This window comes from Phaseolus vulgaris, chromosome 7 (genome assembly GCF_000499845.2).
Source record: "Phaseolus vulgaris cultivar G19833 chromosome 7, P. vulgaris v2.0, whole genome shotgun sequence".
Lineage (NCBI taxonomy): Eukaryota > Viridiplantae > Streptophyta > Magnoliopsida > Fabales > Fabaceae > Phaseolus > Phaseolus vulgaris.
This window is the reverse complement of record NC_023753.2, coordinates 6291547-6308031: the sequence shown is the minus strand read 5'-3', so window position 1 is coordinate 6308031 and position 16485 is coordinate 6291547. Positions and strand designations below refer to the sequence as shown.

The window sequence follows — 16485 nt, the reverse complement described above, 5'->3', positions numbered from 1 at the left end:
ACTAAACTTAAATTCTACATTACTTACTCTTAGTAACCTATGTAAATATATATATATATATATATATATATATATATATAATATTGGTTTTTTAATTGATTGATTTAGTATTTTTTTATTGGTTTTAAAATCAATATCATTACTTAGGATCATTTATATGAGCTTTCTTTTGTGTAAAAGTATTTTTTTTGTTTTTCCTGAAAATTATTTTTGGGATACTGTCACTATCACAGCAGTGATAATTGTTTTCTAGACACTATTCTTCTTTTTAGATAATTTTTTTTTTCAACATCACCATTTATTATAAAAAAAATATCAAATAATAAATAATTTTAAAAATAAAAATAATTAATTATCATATTAATTAATTTAGATACTATTTTATAAATTAAAAAAATTATTAATAATTAAAGTAATTTTTATTATTAAAAAATATAAATTAATTTATAAATGGATATCTAATATTATTTGTCAAAATTTAATTACTAACTATTTTATATTGTAATTTGTAATCTAAATTAATTAGTAAATAAAACTTTAATAATTAATATTATATATTAATTTGGAAATTAATTTATAAATTTTTATTAATAATAAAAACTATCTTATATATTAATAATTTTTTAGTTTATAAAAAAATTATATTTATTTATAAAATTAGTTTTTATTTAATTTTTTTAAGTATTTTGTGAAAGTTTTTCTTAATGTTTGTCAACATTATTCTTTTCACAATGTGATAACTCATTTATATCGTGATATTGATATTTGTGACATCCTCCACGCTTCTTTTGTGAAATTATATATTTTTTAATTTATTTATAATAATTAATTTTTTTATTAGAGTTAGACGTTTAACTTTTAGAGAGAAAAAAACTTGTTAAGTTATAATTTAGTAATGGTTTTGGAACTTATTGTATAGTCGTACTTTTAATATTAATGATTTGATAGTTATTTTAGTAGAATTTTGAACGAGATGAATATATATTTTATACCTCTTCTAATTAATTTAATTTGTTATTTTTAAGAAAAAAAACACTTAAAAGAACAACGAAAAAACAATATGTAACATATATTCCATATTGGTTACTCTACAAATGTGGAATAATACATTTCTACATCTATTATTAATTTATGTATAACACTTTCTAAATCGGTTTATTACAAAACTTTATAAATCAGTTTATTTCAATCTCTAAAAGTATGAATTTCTCCCTTGTACTATAATTAATTTATATACAAATTGATTTGGATAAATTTTATATAAGTTTTCTATTTGTTATGGAGAAATTAATTTCTTTTACTAAAAATAGTATGCAAAAGCTTGTATACAGATTTATTACTACTAAGCAAATGCAATTCTTTTTGTAGATGTGACATTTAAATCCTGATTATGTTAGAGCCAAAAATGTCCCAATACAGTGAAAGTAAAATGTTTGCTTGAATTTAATTCTTACGTTTTATGACCTGTTTCAATAAACTTTATTTTTAGAAGAAGAATAAAACAAGATAGATAAATTTATAAATTAAAACAAATTTATATAAAAAAATCTTAAATTTATTTTTTTAATTTGTATAAAAAAAAATTTACTCAAAACATTTAACTTCCTTTCTTTAGCTCTTTTAATGCATGCAATCCTTAATTAAAGTCTTTCTGTCTGCTACAACTGATTTTCGTAATTTGAAAGTACCACAAAAAATAAATGCTTATTTCATATAACTAAAATTTATGATAAAGAATATTTTTAAATATTTAAATTATATTATAATAACTAACACATGTGTAAATAATTAACTTATACTTTCATGCTATTCATTCGATAATAAGAGGATTAATTTTTCATATTATGGTTATTGATATATAATCTTTAATTAAATAAAATCATGACGTGAAATATATAAAATATCAAACTTTAACTGATTTTTTCTAGGAAGCTAAATGAATATATAAATTGTGTTGTAATTTAAAAATTTATACTTATATAAAGGGGATTTCCTATATATATATAAATGGGATTTTCCATTTTAACTGTTATAACTTATTTTTCTATTTTATCCTTACTTAATATTTTGTTTAATTAATTTATTTTGGTTATTTGGATATTTTATAATTTTAAAAGTTAATAAAGCAGTTTTTTAATTTTAAAATTTTATTTTATTTGTTTTCACTTATAAGAGAGTAGAAAGATTGGAACGTTAATTTTATTTTGTTGTCACCTAACTGTCATTTGGTGTACACATTTTGTTTCTAAATTTATCCTTTATAATATTAAAATATAATAAATTTGATTTCTTTTTAAATGGTAAAATTGGAAATGTGACTTAAATTGAAATTTAAAAAAAAAAAGAGTTTGAAAATTAAATTTGGAATAAATGGTTTGAGAGACATCTACCGTTTTATTAGAGAAGAGTAGAGAGACATACGTGAAATATGGGTTAATGGACGGTTAACGACGTGAAATGTGAAAAAATGTGGTAGCAGGTAACATGTTGCAGGTAGTAGGAGACAACTAGCAGGTAGCAGGTAGCGAGTAACGGGTTGCAGGTAGCCGGTAACAATAGCAGGTAACAAGTAGTTGGTTGCAGGTTGCAAGTAGTAGGTAGCATGTGTCAGGTAAAAGGTAGCAGGTTGCAGGTTGCAAGTAGCAAGTTGTTGGTTACAAGTTGCAGGTTGCAGGTAGCAAGTAGCATGTAGAAGGATGCAGATAGCAGGTTACAGTTAGCAGGTTGTAGGTAGTAGGTTGCAGGTAACAGGTAGCACGTAATAGGTAAAAGGTAGCAAGTAGCACGTAACAGGTAAAAGGTAGCAGGTTGCAGGTAGCAGGTTGCAAGTAGCAGATAACATATGTCAAGTAGCAAGTAGTAGGTTGTAGGTAGCAAGTTGCTGGTTGAAAGTTACAGGTAGCACGTAGCAAGTTGCAGGTAGAAGGTTGGAGGTAGTAGGTTGCAGGTTGCAGGTAGCAGGTAACAAGTTGTTGGTTGCAGGTTGCAGGTAGTAGGTTGCGGGTGACAAGTTGCAGGTAGAAGGTAGCTGGTAGCAGATAACAGGTAACAGGTAGCAAGTAACAAGTAGCAGGTAGCAGGTAGAAGATAGCGGGTAGTAGGTAGTAGGTAGCAGGTAGAAGATAGCGGGTAGTAGGTAGCAGGTAGCAGGTAGAAGATATCGGGTAGCAGGTAGCAGCTAGCAAGTAGTAGGTTACAGATTGCAAGTAACATGTGTCAGGTAGCAGGTAGCACATTGCAGGTAGCAAGTTGCTGGTTGTAGGTACTAGGTAGCATGTAGTAGGTTGTTGGTTGTTGGATGCAGGATGCAGGTTGCAGGTTGCAGGTACTAGATAACACGTAACAGGTTGCAAGTAACAGGTTAAAGGTTGTAGGTAACAGGTAGCAAGTTGCTGGTTGTAGGTAACAGGCACCAGGTTGCATGTAGCAGATTGCAGGGAGTAGGTAGCAGGTAGTAGGTAATATGTTGCAGGTAACAGGTTGTAGGTAGTAGGTAGTAAGTAGATGGTAGCAGCTAACATGTAGATGGTTGTGGGTAGCAGATAGCAGGTAGTAGGTTGCAGGTGCAGGTAACAGGTTGCAGGTGCAGGTAGCAAATTCAGGTAACAGATTGTAGGTAGGAGGTAGTAGGTAGATGGTAGCAGCTAACTGGTAGATGGTTGTGGGTAGCAGGTTGCAGGTTGCAGGTAGCAGTTGCAGGTTTGAGGTAAATAATAGCAAATAGCAGGTTGTAGGTTGCAGGTGTCAGGTAGCACGTTGTTGATTGCAAGTTACAGGTTCCAGGTAGCAGGTTTTAGGTTCCAGGTAGCAGGAAGCAGATAGCAGGTTACAGGTTTTAGGTTGCAGTAACATGTAGCAGATTCCAGGTTGCAGGTAGCAAGTATCAGTAGCGAGTTGCAGGTAGCGAGTAGTAGGTAGCAAGTAGTAGGGAGCAGGTTGCAGGTAGCAGATAACAGGTAACAGGTTGTAGGTAGCAGGTAGTGGTTAACAGGTAGTAGGTAGATGGTTGTCGGTAGCAGGTAGCAGGTTGAAGGTAGCAACTAGCAGGTTGCAGGTTGTAGGGTGGGTGTAGCAGGTAACAGGTAACAAGTTGCAAGTTGAAGGTTGCAGGTAGCAGGTAGATGGTAGCAGGTTGCAGGTAGCAAGTAGCAGGTTGTAGGTAGTAGGTAGCAAGTTGCAGGTAGCAAGTAGCAGGTAGCAGGTAGGAAGTTACAAATAGATGGTAGCAGGTAGCAAGTAGGAGCTAAGAGGTAGCAGGTTGCAGGTAGGAGGTAGCAGGTTACATGTAGGAGATAGCAAGTAACAGGTTGCAGGTAGTACATAGAAGGTTGCAGGTAGCAGGTAACAAATTGTTAGTTGCAAGTTGTAGGTTGCGGACATCGGGTAAGAAGTTGTTAAAATCTTAAGTTCTTCAATAATATTATATTCAATTTATTGTGATAAAAATAATATTAAATTTGTCTAATTAAAAAATATGATTATTTAATTATTTTAAACCGATTTAATTAAAATAAAAATAAGTAATAAAAAATTAACACAAATAGTAAGATATTATTTAATTTGATTAAATTTTGTATTTAAATTTTTTTTCCAGATTTTAATATAATTAAATAAAAAAATAAAAGTAATAAAAGATCAACACAAACCGAATGATAAAATATTAATTAATTTGAATAATCGGTTTTTATATTTGATTGCAAAATAATTTAAAGAAAAATATAAGTGATAAAAAAACACAAACTCGATATTATTTAATTTGAATAATTGGTTTTTATATTGGATTTGGAAAAAAAAATAATAATAGCTAGACATTGAGAGAGTGGAAGGATTGATATGTTACTTTTCTGATTTAAGCTGATTTTATTTTATTTTCTATTTTTAAAATTAAAGATATCTATTGTGTCCTCTTGATTAGGTTTTATTTTTTCCACATATGTGCAACAACACCACCACCCCAACAAAAATAGTGTTTCGCCCAATACTCAAACTAGGTTTTATAACATTGTTTATTAAAATTTTAATATTAAACAATATATATAAATGATAAAAATAAATATAAATACCCAATAATAGTAGAAATAAAAAATTGAATACATAATAATAAAAAATACAAATACACGTTAATAACAAAAATGCGTCGCTAATATCGTTAATGATAAAATAGATAAATAATTTGTATAAACTAAATGAGGAAATTACAGATAATTGCTATTTAATTTTTTTTTATAGCTGTTTTTTTTTTTAAAAAAAAAAAGAATTGTTGTATGGATAAACACAAGAAAAAGTGAGTCTATTTTTATTATATTATTTTTTAAACAGTTTTATTCTTTAATTAGCGTTGCAAATTCTCCGATACGCTGAATACCGCAATTCATTTCAAGGTACAAAGGTCTCTTTCTCTCTCTTCCTCTCTCTATGTTTTTTTCACTTCCATTTTAGATTTTCAATTCCGGTATTGGCTCTTTCAATTTTGACGGTGGGAGTGCTAAACTTCCGCGCTTTAATTTGGCTGTCAAATTCATCAAAGGTTCTCTTATCTCCATAGATCTTCATTTTTTTTTTCATTTGATTTATGTATACCTTCTTTTCCCCTCAAAGATTACTCAGTCAACTATCAAACGCGTTCATTGGTGGTTAATAACATGCTCTCTAGAATGTATTTGCTTATATTCTTCTCCCTGATTGGACCCTAATTCTAATGTTCAATTCCGTTTTTTTTTTGCATTTCTAATTGTCTAATGAAGTTGCCCTTTCTTTCTGGTGTTTTTCCTTTGACTCCCTTCTTTTCGTAATAGTGGAGTATGATGTCTAATGTCTTCCATTTATGTTGGTTGAATCTGTTACTTTTGAAAGATTTCAACTGTCTATCACAGATTTGGAAAACTTTGTCAGAGATCAAAGTTTTGGATTTTCTTTTTGTAGTTGCAGCATACCACTAATTGATGGTAATTTGAAGTTTCAGATTCGTGTGGTACATTGATTACAGTTGAGTTTTAAGTTCATGCTAATGGGTTTACCTAATGATGGATGAATGGACTGAAAAGGGATGATGAGATGGAAGAAAATAGATTACCATCAGATGTTTAACATTGCGTATAGATTTCAAAGCCTAAAAGGCATCAGTTTTGCTTTTCCTCCTCAGGAACCAGTTTGGGAGGAACAAGTGTTAGATATTGAGATTAACCAGTTTGGGTTACTTTCCATTCAACTTTTTTACCAAATGACTAAATGTCTTCATTTCATTACGAGGGATATTAGTGAATAATAAGTTGGTTTCATCCCATTCCATCCTATGTCCCAAAGTTCGGGGGTGGAGGGAGGGGGGTGATTGAACGGAATCGAAAGCTTAAGTCGCTTTCACCCTTTTCCATCAATTCAAACTTAGTACATTTTTTAATTATTATGGCTGCAAAGTAAAACCTATAGTTGAAGACCTGGTTGCATTATTTACTAATTCTTTCTGTGAAATACATTGTTAGTCTGATTTCCTTTGTCCTTTTTTCTTATTTATAATGCTTTTGATGAACTCTGTATGGTCTCTCTTCACATACATTTTTGTTACTCTGATTTCATTTGTTCTTTTTTTCTTATTTATAATGTATTTGGTGAACTTTGTGTAGTCTCTCTTCACATACATTTGAGCTGCCTTCTATTTAAGTGATTGTCCATGTCATTATGTATGTATACACCCTACAGAAATTATATAAATTTTAGTTGATATGGTTCGGTTATTTTTATTGGAATGCTTAGTTTTCTTGTGTGTTCCATTTGCTTCTTTATCAAATTCTCAATTGATGTATATACTTATAACTGCATTGTCATTCTTTTACTTATTTTGAATGTTGTTTCATCGAAGATTTTGCTCTTTCCTTCGTCGTTCCTGATTTTTTCTTTCTTTAATTTGTTTTGAAAGCTCAAGGACTTACCACATAAACTTGTTTCTTTGATCAGTTAACCAAGCCACACCTGAGGATAGTTTTTCATACCTTTGATGTTCGAAGGCTCTTCCATCTGCCAAAATGAAGTAATACTAGCAGTCTAGTTTATATTAGTGTGCTTATTTGATTTCGGAAGAGAAAATTAATATTAAGTGTCTTCCCTTTGTTTTCGCATTGCAGGGGACATGTAAGATGGAATGAGGCTAATATTGGAGAAATTGAAGCAAACAAACCCGTGAGGCAAAAAATTACTGAACCTAAGACTCCGTATCATCCTATGATTGATGATGAAAGTATGTAAAGAAGACCACTTTATTGCATCCTAGTAACTATATTGCACATATTAGAATAAGTATGTATGGATGGGGCTTTCTGTAGAAACATAGTGCTAGCAACACACTCCTACTTAGAGTTAAAATTTCTTAAAAAGTTCGATATCATGAATGAATACCATTAAACAAGATGTGTGACTCAAAATTTTGTGATTTACAACATTTTTCTACCAGTAACGAAAAATGTGTTCAAAGAATTGTTTTAGAAAATGTGTTGCTAGCCTTTCTCGTAGAAATAATATTAGCAGGAAATGGGAGATACTTTATTATCCTCAACTGAACTCTAGTATTGCTTTTAGTCTTCTGGTAAGTGAGTATTAAATTCTAATCTTTAGTTTGTCTTCCACTTGATTTGGTTTTGAAATGTTAACACTAATGGTTTAATGCAATTTTGTATTGGAGTGTGTTGAAGATCCTTGTTTTTAGTTTTATTCTAAAGTATACTCTTTAGCACTATTATGTGGGGCTACTTTTTATATGAATAATCTTTTAGGTTCTCCATCCCCTGTTCGAGGAGGCTTTGACCAATGTATTGAAGATCAAAATCACAATGCAAATTCTGAAGGAAATGCTTTCGATAATGCGCTTTGTAGCAGAAAAGGAACTAGACAATCTGACGGCTGGACATCATCTGAGGATGAGGTACAAGAAACTGAAGACGACGAAGGTAATGATAGATAGTCATTTGGTGTTTATAACATTGATCATTACTGCAGATCTTGCACTTATTCATGAGAATTTGTCAGTTATCACTTTTTAATACCCATATTTTATATTTTGAGAGATGTAAACAACATCCCTCAAAATTTGGTTCTTAACCAAGCTGATGATGTTGTATAATTCATGTTGCTGACCGACCTTACCTGGTGAAATAAAGTTTGTGATGACATGGAAAGAAAAGCTGGAGAGAAGTTAACCTGTTTAATTTTGACATGATATATAATCTGATATTCCAGTGTTAAAAGGGGGAATTAATTTAAATTTGTGTAAGACAGCTACAGGAAATGCCTGTACAGTACATTGAGTTTAGTAAATATTAAGCAAGTTGATACTGTCTGTCTAAGTTAGGACTTGGGACAGATCATGCATATATCTTTAGCCCTCACCGAGAACTCCGGGCATTTTTTTCCATTCTGTATCCTGGGACCAAGAGTCTGGAGTAATTTTTTGTATTGGTATTTTAGTTCTTCCAATCTGACCTAGTTTATTTTACTCTTAAACAGATAAAAGTTTGACTTTTAAAGAGCACAGAAAGGCCCACTATGATGAATTCCTCAAAGTCAAAGAGCTGCAGCAGAAGGCTTCTATCATAGAGGATGGAAGTGACGAGGATAATAACGCTGAGCTTACCAAGGCTGCGAGGGAAAATGGCTCACATTCTTCAACAAGTACATGAAGGAGGCTGACACTGAGGGAGAAAATGTGTCTTTCATCAATGCCTCCAACAAATAAAATCCTTTCATTAGCCTTTGTGTATGACGGGGCCGTAAACAACAGAAGGAATTGCTGTATTATTGTGTCTTTTGTGTGTAAAATATCTTTTCTTTTTCCACCAGGTGTGTTCATCTGAACTTGCATGCTTCATTTAGATTTTAGACTCTTGTAATATGCCAAATTAGATATCCTTTTGGCTTAGCAACTCCAAAGATTTTGTGAGTGTTCATTTCATAGATGTAAACACTCCAAACGTGGTATTTATGTAACTAAGATTCCATGCTTAGATGGATCAAATTGTATTGATTTTTAATTAACGAATTTTAACTCTGCAACACCCCGGAGATGTTCATTTTTTTCTATCAAAAAGGATTGATTGTAGAATAAAGAATTTTCAAATTTTTTTCTGGCCCTCGGATCGGGATAGAGCGTGGATGGTTTTGACACACTCAAACGAAAGAACACCCATATAAAAGAGCCATAAGTACAATGGGGGTGAAGAAGAGTGATGGCTTCTAATTCTAGTTCTATCTCCCAAGTGGCTTCAATGGCCACAGAAATCTGCACCCAAATAGCCTCTATTTTCTCAAAGCCCACCCATCCATACCCGTCACCACTGGACCTTTTGGTCACCGAGCTCGCCTCCGTTGCCTCTCAAAACGGCCGCGTTTTCCTTTACGGGGTAGGCCGCGAGGGCCTCATGCTCAAGGCCCTCTGCATGCGCCTCTTCCACCTGGGCCTCTCGGCCCACTTCATCTTCGACATGACCACTCCCCCAATCGCCGCCGCCGACCTCCTTATCGCCTCCGCCGGCCCCGGTGGCTTCTCCACCGTCGACGCCCTCTGCGCGGTGGCGCGCTCCCACGGCGGAAGGGTGCTGCTGCTTACTGCCCAGCCCGAGAGCGGGTCGTGCGTGAAACACGCTAACGTTGTGGCTTACGTGGCAGCGCAGACCATGGCCAATGATGCGGACGTAGCAGGGGATGCGAAATCTCGACCGTTGCTTCCAATGGGAAGTGTGTACGAAGGGGCGCTGTTTGTTCTGTTTGAGATGGTTGTTTACAAGTTGGGTGAGGCCTTGGGTGAGAGCCCTGAAGCCGTTCGATCTCGCCACACTAATCTTGAATGAAAATTATATCAGCCGCTCGATCATGCCATGTATTGTGTAAAATGAAAAAATTGTACGATACAGCTGTTTAAACTTCTGTACAATCTATCTGAAAATATTATTTGTTGTGGTAAGCGTTTGGTTTCAATATTTTTGAAGGATAAATTGTGTTCATTTTAATTAATTATTTCATAGTGATTGTGTTTTGTTTGATTACATGTCAAAGAATTTAGATACACGTAATATTGATGAATTCTTCAAGAAATCAACTATGAAGAATAAATTGTTACTTAGTGATTAAATCAACCATGCTTAAAAAATCAGCCTTGTTTCTTTTAGATATTTATTTCAATTCTTTAACCTTGTACTTTAAAAACAGTTATCTATTCCAAATTTATTTAAAATAAATAATGAATTGTTATTTGGGTTTTTGACCATGATGTTATTTTTTTTTTTTTTACCAAAATGAGGTTCATTTAAAAAAAATTACAAATTTAGGCAAGTCGTGCCAATTTGGCACGACTTGATATGCACAAATCGTTCCAATTTGACACGACTCTTCCATGTCATACTAAAGTCGTGCCAACTTGACACGACTTGTGTCAACTTGGCACGATTTTGCTACGTCATAATTTTATTTTTTTAAAATTTTATTGTTTATATATTGGGTAGTAAGTTATGTAATATTAAAAATTAATTTGATACATAATTTTCTAAGAGGGTTAGTTTTAAGGAAAAAAAATTAAATATATAATTATTTTTAAATTATTTAATTATTTCAAAATAATTACAAATTATTTATATTATTTAAAATTTATATAATTATTTTTAAATTATTTAATTATTTAAAAATAATTACAGTAGTTATACCTTTTTATATTTTAATATAAATGATATTAAAAAAAATAGGTTTAAAAAATGTATTATTTTAATTGTGATAAAAAAAATTATTTTAGAAAAAAAAATGAATAATTGTGATACACGATTATCCAATTTTTTGTTTCTTAAAACTAACACTCTTAGAAAATTATGTCACAAATTAATTTTTAACATTACATAACTTACTACCTAATATATAAACAATAAAATTTAAAAAAAAAAGATTATGACAAGATATAAGTCGTGCCAAGTTGGCATGACTTCAGTATGACATGACAGAGTCGTGTCAAAATGGAACAATTTGTACATATGAATTCATGTCAAATTGGTACGACTTACCTAAATTTGTATTTTTTTTTTTAAACAGACCCATTTTGATAAAAATAAAATAACCCCATGGTCAAAAACCCTTATTATTTCTCATGGATTGTTTTACCATATATACGTTGCTTTCAGATATCAATAAATGTCGCGTTGTAAAGAATATAAATCTTGTTGGGTGTTTAAGTTAGTGAAATATTGTTTTTTTCTGGCCAAATCATTGTCCTATCTCTGATATCAACTTTATCAATGAAAATTGGTTTGATGAAAGAGGTTAATCTGTCACAAAATATTAAATTATGATGACCTAATCAAAAAATAAGATTAAAGGAGAATTTCATAAAAGTATAAATTGAAAATATAACTCATCCCATATTTTACATAATAGTGTTGTAACAGCACGAATAGTGTCACTACCATGTTATAACTTAATCTTTATTTATAATGGCAATAATTAAAAATATTAAAGAAAAAATGTTTATAAAATAAAATCATTTAAATATTTATTTAAAACTAAAAATATAAATTTCTAAGGGATAAATAATATATTTTTTTGCATTACATAATTAAAATAATTCATTTATTAAATAAATATTTGTAAAATAATTTTTATGATATTAGCTAAACTATTTAAAGAAATTGAAAATACTTTATTTGAATATGAAATTCAAAAAAAGTTATGCATAAGAAAACAAACAAAAGAAAGTTGATTTGATATAAAAGGACATGAACCACTGTCTTGTCCTATACTTTCTTTTTATGCAAAGATTAATACGGGAAACTTGTAAATTCAATTATTAGAATTTATTATATATATATATATATATTATTTTTTTATTTTTTTTACAATACAACATAAACTATTTATTTAATATTATATTTAAGATTAAGATCATAAATCGATAATAAGTTGCTAGGGGTTATAGGTACTATTATAAAATTCATTTATATCTTATAATAACCATTCAATTCTTTTTAATGGTCTCAATCCAACTAATAAAACCTATAAATAGGTGATGACTCTCTCACTAAGAGAACACACTAAACTCTATTATATAATCTTACTCTTAGCTCTTTATTAAGAATTTATCATCATCTTTGTGTTCTTACCGACTTAAGCGTCTGCGAGTATTTTGCAAGTACTTCCCTCTCTCATCGGAGACCAACTGAAAGCTTGTTCCCTGAGGAACACGCAGTCTTCACCGAGTTGCACTCTCTGAGTTCATTTCCGGTAGGAACAATATTTATGAAAAAATCATTTGTTTGGAGAGTCATAGAGTTCTTTTTTTTTCGTTTTATACTAAAATGGGATCGTTTATATATATATATATATATATTTGGGAAATTCGTATCAAGTTGACACGACTTTTTTCATATGAAAGATTTTGACCCTATCAACTTGAACTAGTGTCAAGTTGGCACGATTTCTAGCACGTCAACCTGAATTTGTGTCAAGCTGGCACGATTTTGATACGACTTCGTCCATGTCACATTTTTTTATAATTTCCTTATATTTAAATAAATATATATTATTAATTATTTAATTATAATTAAAACTAATTAAAATTGAGTAGTAAGTTATGTAATATTTAAAATTAATTTGATAAATATTTTTTTATGAAGGAATATTTGTTGTTGATTAATTAATTTAGGTTGTTAGTTGAATAAAATAAATGAAGACATAAATACGTAGGTAAAGAAAATAAGAAAACTAATAATCAAAGTTCTATAAAACCGTTACTTTTCAAGGTATTTATTTTTCAAATCCACAACAACACTTCTCTATTTATTTTCCAAATGTAATTACTGTATTTATTTTCAAACGCAATAATAATTTTCTTCATATTTTTTATTAATCAAATAACCAAATTAATATATCACATTATTGTCAAACATAATCTATACATGATTACCCAAATTTTTGTCACTAAAAACTAACACCCTTAAAAAAATTATTTATCAAATTCATTTCAAATATTACATAACTTACTACTAAATTATAATTAAATAATTAATAATATTTATTTATTTAAAAACATTTTTTTAAGTATAAAGAATAAAAATTATGACGTGAAGAAAGTTGTATCAACCTAATACCAAGTTGACGTGAGAGAAATCATGCCAACTTAGCATGAATTTAGGTTGATGTGGCAAAAATCGTGTTAATTACACAAGTTTCCCAAATCTATAGTTTTTTTTAAAAAACAACCCTACTTATCATGGTGGTAAAAGAACCCTATATAGTAATGATTTCCTTCTTTATATGTATTTTGGATTAGAAGAAGTGAAAAAAAAATTAAAAATAAAATTGTTTGAATTGAAAATTTTAAGTAAAAAATAATTAAAAATTTATAATAAATTTGATTGATGTGTTACAACAAGATTTAGTTATATATTAATATACTTAGAAACTAATAAAATAAAATTTTAAGGGTAAAATTTAATGTAAAAAATAATTTTTAAATTAAAAGAAAAAACTATTATAAAATTTTAATAAAAAAAATTATATTTCTGAACAAAAATATATCAAAATAAATAATCAAAGTTTAAGTTATTTTATTATTTTTATTTTAATTATTTAATTTTTAAATATAAAATATATTGATTATATTGAATCATATAATTTATTGTAACTTACTTTTTTTTCGTAAATTTATCTTTGTATGACTGGAAAGAAAGTTTAATAACATACTTTTCTGATTTTATGTATTTTTTAACTACGAAATAAATTTTAATACTAATTTTTAAAATTTATTTATAACTTTTTCATATTTATATATTATAAAATATTTTATCTTTAACTATCTTAGTATAAATTTTTTTACATTTTTTTTATATTCATAAATAAAAAAAATCATGATATATTGATAGTGTATATAGTGAAAACACATTTTTAACCAACATTTAAGTCAATTTTTAATTATTTTTATTTGAGTTTTTAATTTAAAATATTATAATATTGTTTAAAGGGTTGTGAATTGGTGTTACTCACTCTTTGCGAGTGTAACAAAACTTTTTCCATAAAAAAATCTAAATAGAAATAAAAAAATTTATTTCACAAGGGAAATGTTTTTTTTACAACAATGTTTCACCCTACACCCCTAACAGATATTAATATTTTAATTATTTTTAATTTTAAAAATTATTTTAATATTTTGTATTTTGTTTATATTTTATTAAAGAGAATTTTTAATTTTTTAAAATACTTTTATTATAAATATTAATATTTTGTTGTAGGTGTAAGGTGAAACAGGGTGTTAAAATATCATCACCCATTTCACAAATCATGATCCACCATATAATCCAATAAATATTAATATTTTGATTATATAAAAAAATTTATAATTTTATCAATTTTGAAAAAAAAAATTAACTTTTTGTATTTTACGTTTATTTTCATTAAATATTTTTTTTTTATAAATATTAATATTTATTTTAGTTGTTGGATGAATAACAGTTGTCAAAATATCAAAATTCATTTTTTTTAATTTTTTATCTGCAATATCAAAATTCATATTAAAATAAAAAAATTGGTAAAAGGTATAAGAGTGTTAATCTATATTTTTTATACCATCACATTCCAACTCCTAATACTATTATTTTAATATTTTTTATATCATTTAATTTTAAATTTACTTTTTATTATATATATTTATTTTAAAATTCATCAAATCAATACAACTCTCTTTCTCAATTATTAAAAGTATGATTTTCTTAAGAGGAGTTAGAAGTGATAGATTTAGTTAGCAGTTTAAGAAAGTATGAAGATATTTTGGTTTTAAATAAAGCATCCCATTTTTCATTGTGTTCACCAAACCCAACCCTCTTTTCTCTTCTCTCTTGATCCACCACCCAATGGAATCTACGCACACCCAAACCACGACGGTTTGGACCGACGAGAAGCACCTTCACTTCCTCAACACCATGGAAGCCTCCTTCGTCCGCAGAATGCTCCACCACTACGCCGCCCTCTCATCCCACCCTCCTCTCCGCCTCGACCGCTACCTCCCCGACACCTCTGAATCAACCGTCGATTCCAAACCCATTCGCAGGCCCAAGAAACATCCCTATCCACCCCCAGGTTCCCCCATGCACTTCTTTTCCTTTTTCTTCTGCTTTCACATTAACTAAACAAATTCAAAGGAACCTTAGATATTTCTACATAAAGTAGAATTTCATTTTTCTTTATTCCCACTCTCTTTTCTTTCTTTCCTTTCTTATATTCTCTCCCCCACCCATCTTCCTTTAATTAATTATTCTTTATAATCTTTCTCACAGATTCAATGGGTCCTACTCCGAGGGGAAGAAGATCGAAGAGGAGATCATCTCATTCTCAATCTCACCTACAGAGTTCATTGGTGAACCAGGTCAGTTTCTGAACAACCTTTGCATGTCTTTCTTCCATTTTAATGGACCCTTCAATGCACCTTTTCTTTCTTCTCCCTGTTCGTTGCTTCTTATTAATTATTTTTATATGAAATGTTCATCTCCCCCACAGGCCGTAGCAGAACTAAAAAATGGAAGAGAAAGTGGTGGTTGCGTTGTAGGAGAGGATCATGAAGAACCAAGAAATAATTAATGCTTAGGGGTACATGCCAGCATACAAAGATTCTTGGATTTTTCTTTTTTTTCTTCTTTATATTATAAATTCCTCCCTCTCTATATGCTTTCTAATTTTTCTCTTGTTTAACTTCTATTCAACTTTCTATTGTATTTTTTCTTCTAATGATTATCTTGAAAAGTTTTAGTCAATATTGTATTTTTAAATATAGAAAAAGTGACTGTTTCTTTATTAAAAATATAAAATAGGTGAGCGTTATTTACTTAAAAATATGTAAAAGAGATTAATGTTTCTTTACAAATTACAAAAATATAAATATCATTTTACTAAATATATATAAAAAAGCATATATTTATTTTAAGATTAGAGAGAATATAAGTGTCGTACCTTCTCTATTCTTTATTAAATGTGTTTTATTTTTTATGATATGCTTGGTAGAAATGAAACAGAAAAAAGAGAAGAAAAGAAATAGATTGTAAAAAATAAGCGAATATAGAAATGATTTTATTAAAATAACGTGTAGGAAGGAAAACTACTTTATACTATTACAAACATTATTTTCTTTTCATTATTGATCATTATTATGAACTTACAATTGATTATAGGATCGGAAGAATTGTGACATAGATGATAGATATTATAGAATTATAGAATAAGACTTTAAAGTGACTCTTTGAGATATTTTGATACTTGCAGATATATATATATATATATATATATATATATATATATATATATATATATATATTAGGTTATAGTACGGATAGGATTAATCCCTATGACAGAGGTAGTTGGTGGGGTAACCCTTTCAAATCGAAGTTGGGAAGTATACAGTGTGTACTATTATCTTTATTTAGAAATTCAAAGAGTCCACCCACACCCACCTTACATCATTGCACCTTCAAAGTGAAA

At 29.4% G+C, this 16485-nt stretch overlaps 3 protein-coding genes across 6 annotated transcripts; 2 read left to right on the top strand and 1 right to left on the bottom strand.

The window, feature by feature from the left end:
- Positions 1–2654: 2654 nt before the first annotated feature.
- LOC137828031 (uncharacterized) lies at positions 2655–3521 on the bottom strand. Its single transcript, XM_068634429.1, has one exon. It carries the CDS (start codon positions 3519–3521, stop codon positions 2655–2657), a length of 867 nt encoding a protein of 288 aa, XP_068490530.1.
- A 1812-nt stretch (positions 3522–5333) lies between these two features.
- On the top strand, positions 5334–9041 carry LOC137827829 (protein phosphatase inhibitor 2). 4 transcript variants are annotated; one of them, XM_068634177.1, is made up of 5 exons: positions 5334–5381; positions 6952–7024; positions 7119–7231; positions 7764–7937; positions 8494–9041. In XM_068634177.1, the coding sequence occupies exons 2-5, from the start codon at positions 7020–7022 to the stop codon at positions 8664–8666; spliced, it is 465 nt and encodes a 154-aa protein (XP_068490278.1). In that variant the 5' UTR covers positions 5334–5381; positions 6952–7019; the 3' UTR covers positions 8667–9041. The 4 variants fall into 4 exon arrangements, with proteins under 4 accessions (XP_068490278.1, XP_068490277.1, XP_068490276.1 ...); XM_068634176.1 differs by having other exon boundaries at positions 5338–5389; XM_068634175.1 differs by having other exon boundaries at positions 5362–5527.
- A 92-nt stretch (positions 9042–9133) lies between these two features.
- On the top strand, positions 9134–9946 carry LOC137827828 (uncharacterized). Its single transcript, XM_068634174.1, has one exon. The coding sequence runs from the start codon at positions 9213–9215 to the stop codon at positions 9831–9833; it is 621 nt and encodes a 206-aa protein (XP_068490275.1). The 5' UTR covers positions 9134–9212; the 3' UTR covers positions 9834–9946.
- The last annotated feature ends 6539 nt before the right edge of the window (positions 9947–16485 follow it).